At 39.8% G+C, this 23487-nt stretch overlaps 1 protein-coding gene across 5 annotated transcripts in view; it reads left to right on the forward strand.

Moving 5' to 3' along the window:
* drp2 (dystrophin related protein 2) overlaps positions 1-23487 on the forward strand; it is a 140451-nt gene that overhangs the window by 91890 nt on the left and 25074 nt on the right. For all 5 annotated transcript variants that reach the window (XM_019278409.2, XM_027280264.1, XM_027280266.1 and 2 more), the window contains 10 exons: positions 426-582; positions 7774-7894; positions 8439-8550; positions 10354-10510; positions 12688-12834; positions 17823-17901; positions 19743-19803; positions 21139-21200; positions 21695-21769; positions 23227-23428. In XM_019278409.2, coding sequence (XP_019133954.1) covers positions 426-582; positions 7774-7894; positions 8439-8550; positions 10354-10510; positions 12688-12834; positions 17823-17901; positions 19743-19803; positions 21139-21200; positions 21695-21769; positions 23227-23428 — 1173 coding nt within the window. The remainder of the gene's footprint in view (positions 1-425; positions 583-7773; positions 7895-8438; positions 8551-10353; positions 10511-12687; positions 12835-17822; positions 17902-19742; positions 19804-21138; positions 21201-21694; positions 21770-23226; positions 23429-23487) is intronic.

Raw genomic sequence — 23487 nt, forward strand, 5'->3', positions numbered from 1 at the left:
TTACTATAATAATACCACCTCAGGTTTGTTCAAAAATCATTGACAGTACTAAAATATGGCCGCCAGGTCCTTCCAAATGTTTATTCTGACATGAAGACATCTAGAATGGGACACATTTGATTTAAAATTACAACTTTTCACTGTTACTGCTGACCTGCCACATTTTTTTTGTTGGTCCAAATTACAGGGTCTGAAAGTCACAGGACAACCTATGCATTATTGCAGTTGATGGTTTAAATCTCATATATTTGATATCTTTTGGTGAAGGTTTAAGTTGTGGGTGTTAAACCTTATATATTATTGGCATTTTGGACAACGGGGAGGCAGTTATCAAATCGTGTGTACAGTACCTGGTTGGTGTATTGGGGAATGTTACTAACTGTGTGTGTGTGTGTGTGTGTGTGTGTGTGTGTGTGTATTGGCAGGGTGCGGCTAGAGGCCTTCTCAGACAACAGTGGGAAGCTGCAGCTCTCTCTGCAGGAGATCATAGAATGGCTGACAGCCAAGGACGAGGAGCTCTCAGAGCAGCTGCCCATAGGAGGCGACGTGGGGGCAGTCCAGCACCAGAGGGAGTTCCACCAGGTAATGTGGACGGTAATACCTCTCAGTGCAAATATTGATGGGATTGAGTCGTTTTTCCCATCAAGGACAAATCAATTTTCACAGGATGTCTACTTACTCAAGACAGATACATACAAAAACACACATGCACTCAATAAATTGACTATATAGACACACACAGATATAAAAAAAACAGACATACATAAATGTATTCACAGGGGTATTGTTTAGTGCTCTGTGTGACAGAGGGGACAAGGCTCCTGCTACAGTACAGAGTGCCCTTTTCCCACCTCAGAGTCTTATATCTGTCTCCATATAGGATCTGTTTGTAAAATGGATTGAGGGTGTGCCCAGGGTCATGTGCTATGATCTGTGCAATGCATGTGATGGTTCTGCCATTGAGATATGAAAGGCTGGGGGTTGAGAGGCCAATGACTTTGGAGACTTTGGCTTGTAGTGTGTGACAAGTGGGTGGATTTGTTGTTCCTGGAGACCGTTAACATGGTAAAGAAACACATAGAGCAATAGGGTATTATACAGTAGGTTGTATGCGTTTTCAGTGAAGGTGAGGAAGAGATTAAGTGTTTAGAAATTGATAACTACATAGGCTGCCAGAAAAGACTGTTATCAAAGATATTGATCAATGCTTAGTCTACGGTCCAACCTCCAGTCAATACTATACAGTACAAAACTCGAAACTTTCTCCAAGTTTAATACAATTGATGGGGATGTTTTGGGAATGCCAAGGACCAGTTGTACTGAAAGCTTAAATAAACATTTTAAAGACAACATAGAATTAAAAAATTGATTTACCATGTTCTGGGTTCCTGGGTTACTTGCAGAGTAGTTTTTAAAATCCCTTTCTCGCTTACAGTAAAACTTATTTACCAGTGCAGTGCAGACATCTCTTAAACTCTCGACTAGACTTTACATCTCAAGTCTCTGCATAAGTTAATTCAACCAAACATCCACTAGTAATCAAATCAAGTCTGAGTGATTTGATCTAAATTTGTTTCTTATTTACACCGTAAATAAGTCACATGACATGAAATGAATCCACTCCAACTCATTGTTTCATTGTTGCTTTAAGGGACTTAGGAATTAGTTCTCACTCAGTTAACTAGACTGAACTAGAGCTTCAGTTAATGATTCTTTTAATTGATTACACAGGAAATAATAAAAAACGTCCAAGAACACAAGCTGATCTTGTTTTCTTCAACCAGCAGTCCAGATATTCCTTCTACTATAATACAAAACAATAAATAGTAACAATTTCTCACATTTATGATGCTGGAACTATCAAATATTTGAAATTTCTGCTTGAAATTTGGCTTAAAAAGTAGTCTGGCATTGTCAGACCAATTCACAAATGCAAATTAATTCCCTGAATGCAATTGGATTCTTCATAGACACAGCCTTATCTGCAATGTGACACCACCTTGTCCTATTTAAACCATGAACAACCAATGTAATATTCCCACACCATATTAGATGGACAGTTGTGATTGGTGTCCAGATTTTCCTCAGCTTTCTAGCTTATTGAACTCCCCTCTGGAAGGGTTGCCAGGAAAGTACGGCGGACACAACTCGAGTTTTGGCCTGACCAGATTTGATCTGGTTACGGTTAGTAGGCGGGCAACACTTTCAACTGAGTTGAGCTAAGGTGTTGCGTTTTCAGCATTAGGCCATCCTGTGATTTATTTAACCAGGCCTATTGACTCCATTCGTATTCACAGGTGTGACCTGGGGGAATAGACAAACTCATTAACATATTAAACACACAGACACATAATTTGTACAGAAACCATGATTAAAAAAATCAATGAGCTTTTGATAAAATAAACAGTTTGATCAACACTGAGCCCACATGAGGATTAGCTGTTTCACCTCAGTGTTCATCTCTTTGTGACTTTCTGATGGTTAAGAGTGATGTGTGTGCTCAATAAATTATTATCACCTCTAAAGCTTCATTGCATACCAAATACAAAGGCACAATTGCCATTCTCATTACCCAATGGTAAGCTGCTGTTTTAACTTTTTAAACTTTAAGGTTAAGGCTTTAGAGAACATCAGTTAGAGTTGCTGACAGCAGAGTGTGCCACCTCAGTCCTCCCAGATAATTCCTCCTTAGTTCAGTGATTTGAACTGGCCGGTAAATCCCTTCAAGGGCTTGTGTGGACAGAAGGGCACACAAGCTCACAAACCTAGAGACTGAGACCCTATTGATTACGACACAAATCAGTGCTTATTTATCTTTCCAATAAAGATTTTCATCCTCATATTGACGGCAGGGAACCAATGCTGGTAAACCTGGGGGATTATAATCTGATTTAGATTACTGGCTGTCAACTGATTTTGCAGGACACAGTCAGGACTTTGAGTGACGGGAGTTTAACTGTAACACAGACCAAATAACAGTTTTGTCAGTGCGCTTCTTCAATCCTCTCTGGTCTGTTTTGTCATGTACAGATCAATATTTGTCTCTGTTGGGACAACATGGCCAAGAGCATGTTTTCCACTTCACGTTGCAGAATGTGATAAAATATTATAAGATACAAATATAAAAACCATTTGATCGTGATGATCAGGTCAACAACACATCAAGAGTTACACTTGATGTAGTAAATATGATCATTTATATGTTATAAATGAAATTAATTTAGCTTAGAAGTGGTATCCATTATACAGAGATCAAGTTTGTGCAGGCCAGGTGCTTTCGTCTCCCTTTCTCTTTAAAGCTTCACACCCACACAAGTGTATTCTATTATTCTGGATTTTTTTTTTTTTAGCTTGGGCTTATGGTGGGATTTTGTTAAGGGAACCAAACTACAGGTGTAAAAATGTTCCATTTTAGCAGAACAGGAGGTCAGTCACACACAGTTTGAAATGCCCACACAGTTCAGAGCAGAGGTCTAATCAGCCAATAAACGAAAACATCTGTGTGGGTGGAGCATATGCTCGTAGAGTCTTTGATGCACTGCAGACATATTTGCAAGCTCTTTTATATCAGACTTTCTCAATTTGGCATGTTGACAGCGTAATTGGGGGAGAGTTTCAATATTATCTAGGTGGCTTTTGGTTTATTGGGCAGATCAAAAGAAAATAAATGGCTTTCCTGTGAGTTAAGACAGCCACTGGTGGGGAAAATAACAAAAAATCCCAGGATGTCTTTAAGGTGGGAAAGTCTCTCCACTGAAATCTTTGTAATTGACATGTTATATAGCCTTGTGGATGCTGTGTTAGGGGAGACTCTCATAAAGTTGGCACAGAGAGGAGATAGTGTGTGTGTGTGTGTGTGTACGTGCCTATTAGTCATACAGATTGTTGACTTGTTCAAAAATAGCACCAGACAACAAGCAGAATCTGATGCAGTAGCTAAATCAAAGCGGACAAAATAGTGCTTTTAATTATTATTTGGGGAATAAAACACTAATAATCTACAATGATACAAGGAAACAATACTGTACTTGAAGGTGTGTGTGAAAGGTAGAACTGTTAAAATTGATGCTCTGTGGATTCTCTCCTGTGTGACAGGAAGTATTTGGAGAAATGCTACCTCGGATGCAAGGGATGTTCTTTTATTTCCCAGTATATCACCTTAGGTGTAGGTGATGCATCTCAGAAAATAGTGTAGACATGCAGATATATACACATACGCACACATACAGTAGCCTGCATTAACACACACTCGTAATTGGTTCTGTAAGTACAGCAGAGTTTCCCTTTCCACCCCCTTTTCAATTTTCAGTGCTGTCAGTTTGTGCAGTGTCTCTGAAAGTAGACTTGTATTGACAGTGAGAGGTTTGTGGCTCCTGTTTAACCCGACTCCAACTCCCACAACGACTGGTGTGATGAGCCTCCCAATTAACAGGACAATGAAAAGAACAACACTTAACATCATCCTATTTCTCCTTGTCCCTCCTCATCCCTCTTTTGTCCTGTGTGATGCTTAAAAACAGGTTCTGTTCTCTCTTCTCAATAATCCATCCAATATTGATGCTACTTCTGCCCTCTTGTCTTGCTCTTCTCTTCTCTTCTATCCTATCCATTCCTCTCTTCTTCCTCTGCCCTTCCTTTCTTCTCCTAGTCCTCTTGTTTTCACTCCTCTCCTCTCTTTTCTTCACTTCTTTTATATGTTCCTCTTTCTCTTTTCTCTCTACAGATACACCCTCTTCCTCTCCTCTCCTTTTTTTAAATTTTCTCTCCTCTCTTCTCCTCTCCTCTTCTCTCTGAAATGTTCCATTTTCAGCACAGCATGCCTTTATTATCTGAGATGCCTGGCTTCCCGAACGTCTGGTCACTCTAAAACTTCTCCGACAAAGCAGAGAGGGAAATTGCATCCAAGTTTTCTATAGAGAATTAAAGCGTTTTAAGAAATGTGAATTATTGATCTTAAGTGGATTTATTCCGATGTCATTTTTGGGTGTGGGATGACTTCCCTCTGTGCTGCGTGTGTTTGTGTGTGCGTGTGTTGAATATGTTTTGGTCTGGGAGCACACTTACTGTGTGTACTTCAGGTGATGATGTTTGAGGGGCTTGTATGTGTTTGGGTATTTTGGCAGGGATTTTGTGTCTTTGTAGCACCTGCAGTATCTTCTCTGCCTCATGCGAGAAGGCAAATGAAATGAATATGTATCCTCCTCTGCTGTCAGAAGTATGTTAAGAAGGGCTGTCCAGAGGGAGGAGTAAACGGAACGGCATCCACATGTTTAGACAGTCAATGAAGTCAGTTCCTCCCTCTGACTTTTTCTACGCAATGTATAATGTATCTTAATCTGATCTGAAGGCTTCGCTCTTAACGTTCTTTCAACCAAAGACGAAGCTTCTGAGTGTGAAATTTAGCTGGAATTAAAGTTTTAACATGACAGCTGGCTCAGGGAATCCGTGGCTCAGCTCCTCTTTGGGCAGCAAAGCAGCTAAAGAGAGGATGGAGAGAATAGAGACGATGAAAAGAGGGTAGGGGATAGGAAAGGGAAGGAAGCAAGGAGGAGCGAAGATGTGAGGTTGAAGAGAGGAATTTGTTTGTCATTAGAGGAAGAGTGTCACAGAAGAAGAGCGGAAAAGACAGACAGGAGGTTTTCTCTATGACTGTTGCACTGGGAATCTTATCTCGTGCCACAGCTCCCCACCGTTACACACTTTTGCATGTTTGCTTGGTGCCGCCAGTGTTTGCTGGTGTTTCAATTGGGGGCTTTCTGTTTAACTCTGCTCAGCGGGTGTTATCAGCCCTGCTGGGCTCTGGACCTGGGGTGTTTCTTTATTAAATAGGCACTGAAACACTTTCACTGCTGCGCCGCACAACTCTGTTAATTCCAGCTAGTAATGTAGATTTTCAGCTGAAATTGTAATCTCTTCATACCGTAAGAGGATTGAGTGCGCTGGCTTCAACTAAATAAATTACTTTGAAGAGGGGGGATATCCCTGGCATTAATTCACACACCTGCAGTGTGTTTTATACAGAACAAAGATTAGTGTAGAAGAATGAAGAAGCTTGACACACTGGCTTTTTTCAAAGCCCTGCGGAGACTCTGGGTATCTGCTCAGTGATGGAGTAAAGACGTGTGTCTGTGTGTGTGTGTCTTCTAGCATACTGAGCTCTACGGCCGTAATTTGCATAAAGTGTGCCGTTGGAAGTGGACCAGTGGAGCTGTGCTTTCCAGCTAATTGGCTCTTCTGTGCGAGCAGGCCAGCTGACCAGTACTCCCAGTAGATTTGGTCTTCTATTGTGCCTGCGGGCTCTCAACAGAAGCAGACAGTCATATAATATCATGTGGTCCTGCCAGTAGGCTATAGATCGCTGCTAGTGTGTGTGTGTCCAGTCATTCCTATACTGTCGTTAACTAATGTATTACAACAAGTTGGTGTTTCTTTATGTGTTGGTGTTATCATAAAGCAAGCCTACATAATTGTAAATAAATAAATAACATTACTTCCTACTAATTCACAAACAGTAGTACACATCCTTGTTCAATTAATTGCTCTCAGACTTATTTTCTGCTACAGTCTTGCATGTTCTTGTTTCATCAGTAGAATATGGTGGCAAAATGTAGCTAAACTACTGTGTAACTGCCATTTGTGGCCACAGTGGCTTACTCCCATGATACATATTCTCTCTATTGTTGTGTCTGAATTAAGGATCCTCCAAAAGCTGCATTACTAAAATGAATAATGGGCTAACAAAGCTACTCCACACGCGACCAATGCAGTCTCCTTTTGATCGAACTTGTGTCAGCATCCCATATTGTACTCCCATATGTGCTGGTCAGTTGCTCAATGATGCGTTCAGACGATCCTTGTCAACTTGTGGAGACCAGGAAATATTACCACATTTTATGTGCCGGGTATTTCTGCTCAGGTGGTCATTGGTCACTGGTGATACATCACTTGAATTAGACCAATGAAAATGCCACTGCAGAATGTGAATAATGGAAGTCAGACATAAACTCTGTTTGTTCTTGTTAGCAACACGACATGTTGTGAATCACTGGGAATTACAGATAAAGCTTGGGACTATCTGTAAATTGGGGCTTTACAATCTGTCCAGCATATGATACACACAATTGTTTTGGTCTAGTTTAATCAACCTAAATGCATATAAATCAATTTCTTTCTCAGAATGACTTGCTGCAACACCTTCTGCTTCTTAACACCTTTCTCCTGATTGCCTGTTGCTGTTTGTCTGAGTCTGAGTCTCTACATTTACACAGCTTGAATTGACTTTGCCAATAGATCATAACTTACACTGGGCATTATTGAAATATGGCACAGTGGTATTGACAAAAAGTTTGCTTCAGTTTGACGGTGGCTTCCGAGTCGTAAACATGAAAATGTTTGCTGTTACAAGTTGCAACTAGCTGCTTAAGTGCACGTTCATTTCATCAGTTGCTGCAGAAGACGTTCAGTTTACAGTGTGAAAAATACAGCATTGTCAGACTTGAAAAGCCAATGATTGTATTTTTTACTTTTTAGTTTATACAGTTTATATAGTTTATTCTTTATAGTTTTCACATTATTTGATAATGTAAATAATAATTGTTCATTCATTTCAAGTTGTTTGACTAATAGTTTCACTGCAGTTATACTACTGGTCTCTGTTAAGTTCAGCTTAGCCTCACTTTTCTCAGCTACAATGTTGATTAAACCAGCACTTTATGCGTTCTCATTCTCTTCCACTTTGAAACACTCCCCCTCTCTCTGTTTGTCTCCCTGCAGGCATTCATGGAGGATGTCAAGTCTCGCGGGCCGTTCATCTACTCAGTCTTGGAGTCTGCCCAGGCCTTTCTGGCTCAGCACCCCTTCCAGGAGCCGGAGGAGACCCTGACCGATGGAAAAGGTCTGCTTCCTTCATACTCTATGCCAACTGCTGTGCCAGCTAAAATATCATACTCACAACCTCGCTGGGCTAAGCCCCAGAGTTCATTTGGTAGGACCCATGCAGATGAAATCTTCCATTAGTAGTTATTAGCAGTGATCCATCCTCTGATGTCACACTGAGTTTAGGGAAAGAGCCGGGTCGGGACCAATTAGCTCTAGTTCACCAGCTCTACAGTACCATCTGCTCAGATCAATAATACGGCAAGTTTAGATTTTTCTCCACCGACAGGTCCTCTTCATAATGTCTGGCTCCGAACACAGGATGCTCACCAGGGAATACTGTAGCAATCTACTTTACTGTGATCACCTTGTGTCTCCGACTTGTTTTGCTCCTTTTCTTCCTGTCTTCCCTTTCATGGCATTCGTACCGTTTTTCTCCAAACGTTCTTTGTCTGACTTCTAATCCCTGTTCTCCTCTTCACCCTGCTCTTTTAACATCTTCGTTTGCACCTTTATCCTTTTATCCTTGCTTGTCCCCTTCTAACCTCTTCCACCCTCTGCAGAGGTGTCTCCACGTCGGCGGATCTTAAATGTGAGCCGCTCGGTGTGGAAGCAGGCGAACGTGGCCAGTGACCTGTGGGAAAAGCTGACAGCGCGATGTGTGGACCGCCATAGGTCAGACATTTTTTTTTACACTGCGTATATCTTGTATGGGTTAAGTGTGGTTTCTGCAGTAGTGGGAAATAAATTTACTCAGATACTTAATTTAAGTGCAGGTTTGAAATAGTTCTTGTAATTTATTGGATACTACTGTACTTTGAGCACTTCGAGTCTACTACATTTCATTAAAAATATGATATGAAAGAATAGGTTTTTACTGTACTACATTTATCTGACAGCTATAGTTATAAGCTACTTTACAGCTTAAATCAAAACATATGCGAAACATATACTGTATAATACAATGCATTGAGTGGTTCAACCGTTTTGCTTTATTAACCCAGTCACATTCAGATGTCTAGGAGTTGTTAGCCATTTCACACATTTCACTTCTAAACCTGTGTTTTCTGAATCAGAACCAAAGAGATGAAAGTCTCCAAGGTCTCAAAAACAAAACAAAGATTAAAGAAAAGCCCAAAAGATGAAAACATTTATGTTGCAGAGCTTGTTTACAATTTTTTCCCTGATTTTTCCAACATTACTAGTTCAACCCCTAGGTTGGTATCAACTGGACAAAACTACTAAACTATTTATAAAGTAGTTAAAGCAAACTCCTCCAGCCACAACAGTAAAATGCTGCTCATGCATTGCTTCATCAGTATTAATGATCTAATAATGCCAAATATAATAATCAGTCACAGGGGACATTTCTCTTCTGAATTAATAATTAATAATTCTGACATTTTGTAGGCTGTTCAATGCAGGACGTTACCTGTTTTCCATCGCTGTATTAGTAAAAGATCTGAATACTTCTTCCACATCTTATTATCGGGCATTTGTCAGTTGTTTTGGAAGCACAAGGAAAATATTGAAGTTATCATTTCAGTTGTGTTAAGTTAAAAAAAGGTATTTAAATATTAATGGTTTTGGTGAACAAAAAAAGAGCTTTTGAGAGCATTGATGATTGATGTTTTGCAAACATGAACAGGGTTAGAAGTAGATTTTCAGTCAGAAATCTGTTCAGGATAGGTGATTATTTCTTAATTAAATGAATAATAATAATTTGGTAGAGCTCAGTAAATTCTACAGTCCATGCACTCTTGAAGCTCAAATGCAAAACAACTTGGCTTTTCTTTGTTATCTAAAAGCTAAAAGTTTGAGTTAATACATTTTTGTTCCTCCTGAGTGAAGAACTGAATCATGCTTGAATATAAATGCTATGTTATTCCTCACAAAGGGTAGAAATTGGCTCCATTTATTTATTTATTGTTTTAAAACTGCGTCTTTCTCCTTCTTTTTTCTATTTTTTTTTATTAAAATATTAAAATATTTGGATATATGTAACAGGAGAGAAAGTAGGGAGAGAATGCGGTTCAAAGAAATGTGTGTAAAGTATATTTGTTGGATAATAAATAATAATAATAAATAAATAATAAAAGGACCTTTTTACCATACAATAACAGGAGTGTTTCTCCCAGTGACTGTGTGTGTTGATCCGCAGCAGGCCCTTGCAGCAATATATTACATGTAATACACTTACCATAACCTGATTACAAAATGTGGCGAATATAATCCATTACAGAAACAGTCAGGAAAACACATTTATCAACTTTTAGATTATTAAAAAATTCAGAATTCATCCAGAATATGAAAAGGTGTCTTCAAAGAAGAGGCATTTAAATAAATTATCTTTAAATGCATGCTCTGTGGATTTGTGTAGTTTTTTTTTTTTTTTTGTCTGTTGCTCGCATTAGCTCCAATTTTTAATGGCTCATTAGTTAGCTGTAATGAATTATATTTTAAACAACTCCTCCACAGACACATGGAAAGGACCTTAGAGCGTCTACTTCAGATCCAGGCAGCGATGGAGGAGCTGGCCGTGGCCCTGGAGCAGGCAGAGGGGGTGAGAGACGCCTGGGAGCCTGTCGGAGACCTCTTCATCGATTCTCTGCAGGACCATATAGACGCCACCAAGGTAGACACCCACAGAAAACCACTCTGCATTACATGCACGCTCTCTCCTCTCTCTTTATTGTTACCTCTCTCATACAGACACACACACACACTTGTACATGCAGACGCATTATTATGATTCTCCGATATAAATTGGTTTTTACCTGTGGAGTAACTTAATTGTCTCCTCTGGGATAATCTCCTCTCCTGGCTAACCCTGAAACGGCACACATTGTGATGCTGATACGATGTAAACAAACATCAAAACATTGACATCCATCTTCTTTTTATCACAAGAACACAGCAGTGATGTGTTACTTGTGAATAAGTGAGAGATGTGTATCAGGCTGTGTTGCTTTAATATGTTTGTTTTGGTTGCCGGCGTACACATCCCTGTCAGAGTAACTGTGATGTGACAGATGATGACAAGGACGTGGCACTTCAAACTGACACGGTAGAGATGGCAGGGTTACAATCCTCAGTTGAATAGATGTTGTTAAACAAATGACAGGTCGTTGGTTTAGTCATTATGGAGTGCCGAGTGTCGCTGTTGCTTGTAATTGTGTGGCACTATTCATTAGAAGTGAGGGCACTTCACAGTAATCATCTCAGTGTTTGGACTCCTGTCACAACCAGCACATGTTCAGCACACTCTTCAGGGCAGCTTCGTCAGCTGGCCTCATATGCACTCACTCATTTTTTTTCCATTTACGCACAGACACATACCAAAGCAGACACATGGATGCATGCAAATAAAACACGATAATAAACACACATTATGCACATTTGCAAACACACGTAAAGAGCTTCAGTAGCTGTTTAGAAATGAATCGTTTGCAGAAGATTCACAGCTTCCCGAAATCTTTTAAATGGCTTGTTTTGTCCAATCAACAGTCTGAAACAAACAAAAACAAAAAAACATTTATTATCAAAAAAAATAAAAATGTCGCAACCCATCAGCTAACATGTGATGACAATTTAGCCTTTGGTGGCAACAGCCAATGTTTCTAGGCTTCCAGTGCGGCCAGCGGATCTATCTGGAAAATGGATAATCGATATCCTCTGCAGTCAGATTAGCAACTTAATACACTAGAATGACACATTTCTGCTAATCTCTATAAACAGTTATCTGCATAAGAATGCAAATAACTGAGCTAATAAAAAGCTAAATGTTGTCAAGCGATAGCCGATGGATTATGAGATTGCATTTCTGCCAAAGTGTTTCGCCTATTTTGCTCTTCATTCAGACTGTTGCAACCAAAGCAGGTGATTGGTCAATACTGCTCACACTAAATATCTACCAAATCTTGGTCTTGAGCTTCTGTTCATCACATAAAACTGAGAAAAACAGCAAACGCTCACATCTGAGAAGTTCAAACCATCCAAACTGTTTTGCTTTGCTAGACAAATTTAAACAAAATTACTTACAGTAAGCTATAGTATGCAGTGACACATACATTGACACACAAGAGTGCAGACTTCTGCTTGAATATTTTTACATGAATTTATATCCTGTCATTCAAATGACACTCACACGGGCGGGGAATAAAAAAAGGCAGGAAAGCATTCCATAAGAAACATGTGACTTCAGGCTGTCCTCGGGCTGAGTTTGCTGACGTACATGCTGTCACAGCCTACTTGGCTGATAATGGTGCGTAGTACCTTTCACTCCCAATCTTTTATTTATGTTTCTACAGGGTACTGTCAAATAAAGACATTGTGGCTCCGTCACACTGGCAAACAGTCACAATTGTTTATTTATTTTGGGTGTCTTTGTTTGCTCTTTTTTTTTTTGGATTTAGGTCACTTTCAGGTCAGTTTAGTTTTCAAAAGTCTTCAAAAGGAGTAAAACATTTATTACATACACCCTACATTGCAAAATAATTAATAGACTATCATATGTGCACATAAGCTGCCCACACATATTGTATCCTGAGTTAGACACTGTGCACTGTATACATTCCCTAGTTTCCCACATTGTCCACATATAACATTTACTATGAACGTTGGTGCTATTCCAATCAGTATTTTAACTTTGATTGAAGTTAATAAATGTTTGCCAGAGCTGACAGCAATACTGGATCACAGCCCAATGTTTGTCCAGTTTGTCTGTGTCTGATTCCTTTCTGAATATTATCCACTTCCCTCTTTTCCGTCTACCCCCTCAGCTCTCTCACTCTCTCTCTCGTACTTCTGCAGTTATTTAAGGAGGAGCTGACCCAGGTGAAGGAGGGCATGAAGCACATCAATGATCTGGCCCACCAGCTGGCGATCTCTGATGTCCATTTGTCGATGGAGAACGCCCGTGCCCTGGAGCATCTCAACAGCAGATGGAAAGTGCTTCAGGTAGAGTTCACTGCCGGGTCTGTGTTGTCTGTTTGACATCGTTAGCAGCAGCTTTTTTTTTTTTTTGCAGTCTAATTCAAGGGAGACATTAGAAAGTGATTTAGTGTATAATGTTTGTCTTGATACAAGTTATGGGTTTATGTGAGGCTTCAATGGTGCTCAGACCTCAAGCTTCCAGCTGCTTTATGTCTTTTTATCTTTTTAAGCTTGTGAAGGACATCGGTGCGTTTCAGGGGGTGCATATCATTAGAACAGGTGATCTAAGCATGTAATGCAAGCTGATAGACAGACGGTAGTTACTCACAGGGATCATTAAAACCACTGAACTAAGGGGTTCATACCACTATATGCAAGTAAGATATCAACATACAACCAGTCAGGGAAGAAGCATAAATCTGAACATCACAGGCTTCCCCTCATAGCTTAAAGATCCACACCAGGGGCTGAGGCACTGGCTGTGAACTGCAACATCATCTGGTTTGAGTCCAGGTGGAAAACATTGTTGTTTGTTTGCCCCCCGTCTCTCTCCCCTCATTTTCTGACATCTACTTACTATCAACTATGGAATAAAAGCTTAAAAAAACTAAAACAACAAACAAGCTACCCCAGTGACTAATCTTGTAAGTTATACAATTTTAAGTACATTTTTGTCCTTCAGATAAGATGAAAGACAGAGTAATACATTAAACAAAACAAGATTCCTGGCTGGATCCAAACCAGGGACGTCGCAATAACTTCAATATCAATACCTTAAACCTTACGTCACAAGGATCCCCCATTTTGGTTTTAGTTTTAACACAAGCCATTCCTCTCAGTTTGTTTTTAATCAATAAGCAGACTCCTGCTTATGTTGTGTAACACATTGCAGTGGAAGAAGATGTGGAAAATAAAATAAAAAAAAACAATAGATGTTTTGAGCTATCCATCCAAATGTCAGTAAAGGTGGATATGAGGGATTTACTTAAACTGCTAAAACTGTGGTAAACATACACCACTGTTCAAAGGTCTGACACAAAAGCTCAATTTGGATAAGGTAGCTGAGAGGACTATGTAGAAAGTCTTCTTAACAAATCTAAAAATGTTATTTTGTATATAAGGCTTACAAAAATAGTAACGGTTTGTTCATAGGGAACAAAACACCCATTTTTATTTGAACATGGTTAAAATGAAAAGGGGCATAGAGAGACCAGCAGTTAAATACGAGGATGTTAAACAAAAAATATGATTGAGCTATAGCAAAGCTGTTTTTGAAACAAAATGAAACAGAGGGTTAGCACTACTGGAATTGGATCAGAGAATATCGACTGAACATAACAACTATGAGCTGACAAATAAACCTATTAAATCAAACCACTGAGTAGACTGCAGAGGGCACAAAGAAAAACAAGTTCCCAAAATATTAAGAACACAATTGTAAGCACTGTTGTTCTTCAATAATGATGTTTGTTCACTTACACTTGTCTGAAATGGAAACTAAATATAAAATTGGTATTTGGGGATAAAAATAGTTTCAACAGTATTGGCCCTGTCGCATAACACCTTTCTTTTGAGTCCAAGTAGTTTAAATATAAATAATGCACTTGGTGTCTAATTCTGTTTTTATTAATGTTAAAATAACCTTTAGCGAAGTAAAGTAGAAAAACATTAATATAACAGGTCATTTCAAACTTTTGAACAGTGGTGTATATTTAAATCACCTTGGTTACAACATGGCTAAAACCAGGCCAAGTATTCAGTTTGATTTCACCTGAAGCTGTTTACTGTGAAGAAGCTGTAGTACATAGTACACAGTATTGAGTTTACATTAAGCTTTAGCGCACTAGTTTCAGTACGGACCTGTTTTCTAACAGCTGTTGTTTTGCTGCAGCATTTAATCCCTGTGATTAGTGCAGCTCACTATTTTTTTTTAATGAACACACTTAAAGAAGACAAAAAAGCATTTGCATGGTGTTTGTCAAAGAGTATAACTACTGTTTGAATGTTTACCGGTTTAAATGTAGAGTTGTTGTATAAATTAGTTCTTCTGTATTTTTTATGCATCAAGAATTTGAGGTTAAAGTGAAAAATACAAATGAATGAACAGATTTGAACCTCTGCATTTACATGAAGTGGGCAATTCTTCAATAAATCTCAGGCACTTACTCTTAAAGCCTTTTAAAATTTTCAAGAATAAAGTGCCTTGGATTCACTGAACTGGACTTGCCCTCCCCTACGATGCTCAGCTGAATGTATGGATGCATTATCCAGTGAGCATTACTGTAACTCTAGTCAATGTGCAACTTTCAAGCTTAGGCTGCATGCTCCATCAGCATCCTTTGCAGCGCTTCTACAAGCACAAGAAAACCCCACTCAGTCTTCCCTACACCTCACGTAAGAACACCCTGTTCCCATTAGATAACCCTCATGACACCTTCTCCACAGCCTGTCGTTCATGGCATCGTCATGATGTTGTAATTGCCTCTCCAGCCTCTCCTCCTCTGTCTCCCTCTCATCTGATGATGATTTTAATGTCCAACAATTCTGTAAAATTGATTTCCAGTATCCACTTTACACACTTGCTGTCTCTCTGACTCTTTACAGGTTTCATGTTGCCTCTGTGGCTTTGGATTAGGTTGAACATTGTAGGCATCAGTAGCAATGGAGCTAGAAGCATGACTCTAGAGATGACAGTGTTGTCAGTCAGTCCAAGACTTTGGACTAAAATATCTTAAGAATTATAGGATGGCTTGTCATGATTTTTTTTCCCAGATATTTTCCATCCACCAGTGGGTTGAAAATTGTGGTTTAATGTGAAATGTAAAACTATTAAATTGTCATGATATTTGCTTCAGAAATTCAGAATGAATTATTGTGACTAGTGTGACATGCAGCAAAGTGACAAAATAGAGTGTCCTCAACACTATGCATACTAAATACTTTTGATTTTTGAGTGTGTTGCTGATGCACACTGCACTCCCACAATGCAATTCACAAGGGAAATGGAGAAGCTGAATAAAACGTAAATAAATTGTGGGTAGTGGTGAAACGAATCCAAAAAGTCTTTGAAAGGGAAAAAAAAAAAGTATTAGATCTTGGGACGGCTCACTTATGTGATGTTTTCCTGTTAATATTAAATGTTATGTTGATACTGTTAAAACTGTATGCACACACTGTGTAGTCTTATCATGTAGTATGAATTCAGACCCAGCTTGCGTCTTGTTAAAAGGCACTCCTCCTGTGTAAGGTTCTCATATTTATTTGCAGCTGCATTGATCCATTTTTAGGATACTTGTTTCACCATGTCCGAGTGCTCTGCACTTGAAAAACAAGTGAAGTATTTTATATCCTACAGATGCAGCTATACTCACTGATGGAGTGAAGTTTTTTTCTAGTGTGGGATGAGCTGGCATAAAAATACTTTATTCTGTCAGTCTTCTTTTTGTACACATCAGTAGCCAACCTTCCTTCTGGTTTGTTTAAATGATCGTTAAAAGCATTCAAATGTATATGAAAGTCCAATGACGCACTTTCTGGAGGCTGATTGAGCAAGCAGACTTCTACTACACAATTGTTAACATAGCTATGTGTATTTTAGCATTGTTGGCTGAGATCTTAGTAGAAAGGACAGGAATTTGGACATGTATGTTTATGAAAAAAATATTTTACAGAAGAATTTCTGCTGAGTCCTTCATGCAGTGTGTGCTACACTACAGTATTGTGGCCTGTGGTCTTTGATTCAGGAAGCGACTGAAAGCTCCTTATCCCCCTGGTGATCAACATTGTTAAAAAGGCTTTTAGTATCCATAGTCACCAGTGGATATTCTCTCCCAAGATCTTGGATCTTTCTGTGATATTAGTATAGCCTAAGCGATATGAAATGAAGACACAAGTGTTGCAAATAATTCAACCTTCTTTGAGCTGTCTTGCTTGCACCTCCGGTCGATCTGCTATCTTTTCTCATTCTTATTCATTCATTTTAATGCAATAAGATGCATTGACCTGGCGTCTGGCTATCTTTCACTGTGAAAGCAAGCAGAACAGAGACACGTTTCTCTTTGTGTGTCTCTCTCTGCCATTTCTCTCTTAATTAAAATGATAAATGCTAAATCCCAGCGACATCCTGCGCCCTGTTGATTTTGGCTGCTCTGACACCAGTGAAAATGTATTTCTAAATTTCATTTGCTAATATTTGTCGATCATGGATAATTCAGTCATTTGTCTTCCTTATGGTGGCCTAAATTGCCTGTACACCAAATAGATTGTACAACACTGCATTGTTGGCAGAAACATCTCCACAGCACACTGACAATGCTCTATATTAGTCCCAACCATTTTAAATCACAGGTCCAGATTATATTGTTTTATTTTCTCACAAGGGAGGAATGACATGGGCACACTGAGAAATGCTACAGATAACTTTACACATTACAAGCCTGTACTTGCCTGCACTTCTCTTTGAGGTCTTTCTCCTTTCTCTCTTTATCTGTCTCTCTGCTTTTCCAGTGGAGTGGAGTCACCTCCCATTGTTTTATGACGTGTTTCAAACATCCAGCTGACAAATCCAATATATTTCATGTAAACCGGGATTACTCTGGCTAAATCCCATTTACTGGGAAACATGACTGATGTAAAATGCTTTACAAAAGCAATGGCAAACTTAATTTTGTCAACACAGTCTCCATAGTTCTAAAACGCATGTGAGGCTTTGCAACTCTCTCATTTCATCTTCTCTTCCTCCATGCTTTTTCCACACTGACATTGCAACTAGGAACGTTGTCCTCGTTAAAATCTCTCTTCATTTCCTACCTGCTGCTCTTCAAAGGCTTTCAGAGTCCTTCAAGAGGGGCAGCAGAGGAAAAAGACATCATTTATATTCCACGCTTAACTAATGGAGAAGAAGCGGGTGGTTTGTGTGCGTGCATTTCTATTTTTGGGGATTTGTGGTGGAGAGGGAGGAACAGCGTGATTCCCTTTGATTTAACTCTGTGTGTGTGTGTGTGTGTCCTCAGGGTTCGATAGAGGAGCGGTTGAAGCAGCTCCAAGATGCACATAGAGACTTTGGCCCTGGATCGCAGCACTTCCTTTCCAGTAAGAGTCCTGTTCTACTATTTGAAGCACCAATCTCTGCTGTGCTGTGCTAAGGCACTGTCTCACAGTGTGGAGGGGGGTGAACAGAAGATTAGATGTGTTACAGCTTTGTTGTGATAAGGTTAAAAAATGCTGCCTGAGTGTTTGTGTTTGTGTATTGAGGTCAGAGGTGGAGCTGGCAGGCTTTGTTCGTCTGTCTTCATCAGTTCCAGGACACAGATGTGATATTCCCCAGTGATGCTAATCACAACAGTCATTGCTTTCATTTGAGCAGAGATACATATTTGTGAATTCTGTCTCTTCTTTTACCTGCCCGCTCTTCAAAGACTACACAGAGGGAGCAGGGGTGGGATGAAAGATGTGATTTACTTTGCCTAGTTTAAGCTGATGAAGAAATGGAAAAAGCTGCATGTTGCAGGGCTCTCTGTGTGAGTGTGTTTGAAGCAGCGGTGTGCTTGTGTGTCTCCAGTGTCCTCACCAACCCCATCCACTTTTACTGCTCTCGCGGTGGCTCAGAGATGCCAGACTGGGGCTTATATAGCACTACTTCACTGCCAGCTCAGCCCACTGCACCCTGCAGGAACGTCTGGGTTTGCGTTTGTTTGTGTTTCAATGCACCAACATGCATGTCCCTTGATGTAGCACGTGGTACATACAATAGTAGTAGTACATATGGTGCTTATTGTACACAGGTAGACTGTGGTGCTGTGCTGTGGTGGAATGTAACTGTGTACATTTACTGTACACAAAGGCTGTAAGTCAAATATGTCTTTAAGTTGTACTGTGTTTGAAATTACTCAAAATACGAGTGTAGGGAGGTGGAGAGAGAGTCTGTAACCATAAAACCATAACAAAATCACAGAGTGTGAACCACAGAATGACAATCGGAAGAAACATAAAAATAATTTAAAAAAGGGCTTTAAAAAAATGTATAAAGATGTGTCAGTATTTCAATTTGAAATATCACAGTTATCGTCTATACTAGTATAACCTGACAACCCCTAGTAGTGTGTTTAGGTACCATTTTAGAAACTTGTACTTGCTATTTTACTATGCTTCAGAGGGAAATATTCATACATATAGGTCTTGTCAGGGCTCCTTGTCACATTTCAGATGTCTATGAGTTGTTAACAATTCCATGAATGAATGATTTCCCTGATGAACTTTAATTAATTCAAAGCAAAACCTATCAATCATCTCATAATCTCCTCAGAAGTGGAATAAACTACTGAACTGTATATAAAGTAATCAAAATGACCTCTATAATAATATGTTAATCCAAAGGAGCATTTTCCTGCTTAATTTATACTTTTACTTTTGATACTACATTTTGATGATAATACCTCTGGAGTTGTTGAATGCAGGACTTTTAAATGAGTTTATTCACAGAGCAACAACATACAGGTCTGCTTTGTGCCGTGTCATAATACAATAATGGACAGTGACATGTGGTATGTGTGTGTATGTTTGTGTGTATGGCTCTGTATCACTGTGTGTTTGTGTGTGTTGTCTGCCTCCTGTTTCTTCTAGTGCAGTCTGTCCTGTTTGATCCTCTGCTGAACCCCCTGTGGTTCTGTTTGAAAGGCCGGTAAAAAAGCTACACTCATCCTGTCTCACTGCAACTCCTCCACCTCGTGTATTGTATTAGTCTGTGCCAAATAAACCAACACTCTGTGGAAACCCGACACAATAGACTTGTCTCCTTGGCTTTACTGCGTCTGTTGTACACCAGAGCAGCTCTGTTAAGAAGGTCTGAATGGACACGCTGTCAGAGACATTGTACACAATGGCTTTTCATGTGTGACATGCCTATTTTGAAATTGACTTCTGTGTCCATGCAGGTTCAGTGCAAATACCGTGGGAGCGTGCCATCTCCCCGAACAAAGTGCCCTACTACATCAAGTAAGTGCACCTTCAGGGTCAGTGTCTGCATTGTGGGAATGTATGTACTGTTTCCATTACAGGCTAAGGGGCTGGATGAAAGTGTGTTATTGTATTATTATATGACTGAATTACCATTTGTTTTATTTCCAGTATTCAGTTTAACATCGTCTTTCTGCACTTTCTGTGTAACCAATCAGAGGTGACTGACCAAACCCGCTCTATTAACATAACTTTCAATGTGGCAGCGGTTGCTTGGAGCAGTTAATTTAACAATTTGCTGTGTTGATCATAGACATATGTTTATTTGAAAGTTGGTCTTTCTGCGCGTCCACTTCTAACAGCCTTTATAGCTACATGTGTCAACCTGCCTCACATTTTCAAAGATCTTTCAACTGCCAAATATTTGTGTACAGTTTCCATTAGAAAACAGATAAATCCTAAATGATTTACTCTGTTGAGCTAGCGTAAGCTCTGTTTGCCTGAGCTCTCATCTGTTTATCTATTTACCTCATCAATACTGTTTCACCTTTTAGAGTGCTACTGGTTTTATCAATGAACTACGAGGGTGTGTGTGTTTGTCTGTGCAGGTGTGTATTTATCTATTGGATAACAATTTTGTGTGCAGGTGGAAACAGTACAGTTTGCACCTCTGCAGTCTATTAGTATTTGTTTTCTTAATCATTTCTAACAGTACCTCGTGGATCTTATTTTAGTCTGCTAGTCAATTCTTTATGGAATATATTACTGTACCAATAAGGATGAGAGTAGTATCTGAGTAGCACTCGTTTTAGCGCTCACACTGGTAAAACGATGAGTGCTGCCCTAAAAGGCCCCTGGGTCCTGGCAGACTTCCTGCTTTGGGGTTTCTCATTTATGTTGCTGCGCTTTGTTCTTCTTTTATTGCATCTTTTTCCTTCAGAATGTGCTCATAGAGTTAGTAGTAGCACATGAACGTAGTGTAAATATATGATTCTGATGTATATGAAATGTGTTGGAAATTAGTTTCTGTGTGAAGTCTTGTAAGTTTCTGGTTGTATATCTCAGTAGTACGTAATGTCCATGACTAAACCCAAATCCCTTATCATGCTTGATGCATGTCTGTACTTAGCAGGCCTAAAATCTCCTGTAAACAATGTTTGCCCTGTCCTGCCCTCTCATTTGACTCCTGCTCTCATAGTTAATACCCTCTGATCTTCCTTGTTTTACCGTCTCCCACACCTGCCTATCTCTGCTCCCTCAGCTCATTTGTACTCCATTTTTCCCTTGATCTTTCTGGCTTGAAAATGCACACCTCTGTTCTTTGCCATCTTGACAAATTCTTCTGCCTTTGTTTCTTTTTCTGTTTTCTCCCAGCCATCAAGCCCAGACAACATGCTGGGACCATCCAAAGATGACAGAACTGTACCAAGCACTGGGTGAGTGAGGAGACAATTAAAGAACCCTTCGCGTCGTGCTCAAACGCCCAGGACCCCCACAGGGCTGCAGCAGCACCAGCTGCAAGGAACCACCGCATGTCTGCTTTGAAGGCCCTGACACATAGCTCATTAAAGTGCCTGTATTTCAAACTCCTTGGGGACTACATCTTGTTTTTAACCTATGAAGTTAAACTTCCCAGTGCTGTGATTGGCTTTTTCGTAGCCTTTAATTAATTGTGATTAAATGACATCACGTGTTTTAATCTGATCTGATATGGGAAGCTTGCAGGGGTGACAGTCATGCTGTCGCATACACATGCCCAGCCAGACAAACTAATGCATGTGCACATACACAGATAACACAGATAACACTACAGTACGCTACTTATGACTTGGCTGTGATAAACATGAGGTGAGAGTGATGGCAGGGTGGAGTGATGCTTGATCTTTTCATTTATTCTTATCGCTTTCTATCTTCTCTCTCCCTCTATAAGCGGATCTGAATAACATCAAGTTCTCAGCATACAGAACAGCTATGAAGCTGCGGCGAGTTCAAAAGGCCCTGAGATGTACGTACAGTATCTTATTGATGGTATTTTCTGTCTGCATTGCCGGGGTGGCCTGTTAAGTGATGTACCATTATCCCGTATCATCAGTAATCCACTATGACAAGCTTTCTTCGGGAATGAGATATAATGATTAGCTGTGGCACATTTCTTTATTCAGTTGTCGAAGGAATCATCACTCCTCTCTACACTACTTTGACATGTAGTTGAAAATATTCCCTGTGACCGCCATAATTATTGGCTTTAAAGAACGGAAATCAAAAGTATTGATAAACTCAAGAGCCACCAGAGCCACTTACCAACAGATACCTTCTTCATTTTCATCAGGGCCTGGATCATTAGCATGCTAAGTAATTACAGCTATTAATTGGTCAATTTGGGTTACAAAAAAAAAAGCAATTAGTTTTTGCCGCGTGGTTGAAGCTTAAATGTGTGTTTCTTCAGGGTCACAGCACTTGTTTTATCCAACTTGGACTCACTTTTGGCCAATGTTTGTAAAAATTGCTGATTCCCAGAGTCTTATTTTTTTGTTACCTTACAGCTCAAATTCTTTGCTTTCTCTTTTTACTACCCAAAACGCAGCCTTTCGTTCTCCCTGTTTGCCCTCTTGAGCCCTTAATGTCGTCGAGCCCCAATCACCTGCAGTGCCCTAACACCCACTGACTCCAGATGAGGCTGTATTTGCCACTGCATGTGGGCAATTTTGCACTTTTTCTTATTCATGTTCACTTCACACACACTTCTCTTCCTTCTTTTTCAAACTTCCTGTCACTTTCTCTCTCCTCTCTCTCCTGAGTTACTACTAATACTCAGACCAGTGTGAAAAACCCTCTGTCAGTGACTCTTCCTATTTCATTATTATTCGCTCTCTTATCTCACCCTCCCCATGTCATGATATCGTTACAGAATTTAATTGCCAGGCTGCCTTGATAACTGCAGAACTCTCACTATTTCTCTCTGCACACTTTGTGTGTGATTGAGTAGTACTGTATAAGAGCCCATCAGAAATGCATTTTTAGGTGATTCCCTCCCAACACTGAGAATACTTCTTCTATCTCCTCTCTCTGTTCTACCTCATTATCGTGCTATCCAATTATACCAGGCATCAATGGACACCCTTTTAGCTCCCCTCGTAGGGATGGGCCATCAAATTAGTTTAGAGGAGCGAAATCAAATTTGTGTCACTGCTCTTGAAGCATCTGGTTTGGCTTAAGTGGGTAAAAAGGGTGAATAAGTGGTGCTGTCACCTGTGGTCTCATTTGCGGAGGTGAGGATGATGATCTGGCTATGTGTCTGTGTTCGCAAGTGAATGTGCAGTCATGTATGTATAAATGTTAGGTGTGGGCACCTGTTTACTTTATTTTAAACCATATCAAATCACAAAAGTCACAGTACATCCACTTGATCTCATCTCATACAGATGAGTTTAGTGATTAATATGTATCTACGTGTGTTCTTAGTGGATTTAGTAGCACTGAGCAGCCTTGTGGAGGTGTTTCGGGAGCAGGAGCTGCAGCAGGGGGAGCATGTGATGGATGTGGTTGAGATGATCCACGGCCTGACAGCTCTGTATGAGAGGTTGGAGGAGGAGAGGTCCATCCTGGTTAACATTCCACTCTGTGTTGACATGTGTCTCAACTGGCTGCTAAACGTCTATGACAGGTGGGTACAGTGGGGTGAGATGTTAAGCAAAGTATTTTTTTAAAAACCTGCTTAACTTT

The sequence above is a fragment of the Larimichthys crocea genome, chromosome I, assembly GCF_000972845.2.
Source record: "Larimichthys crocea isolate SSNF chromosome I, L_crocea_2.0, whole genome shotgun sequence".
Classification (NCBI taxonomy): domain Eukaryota; kingdom Metazoa; phylum Chordata; class Actinopteri; family Sciaenidae; genus Larimichthys; species Larimichthys crocea.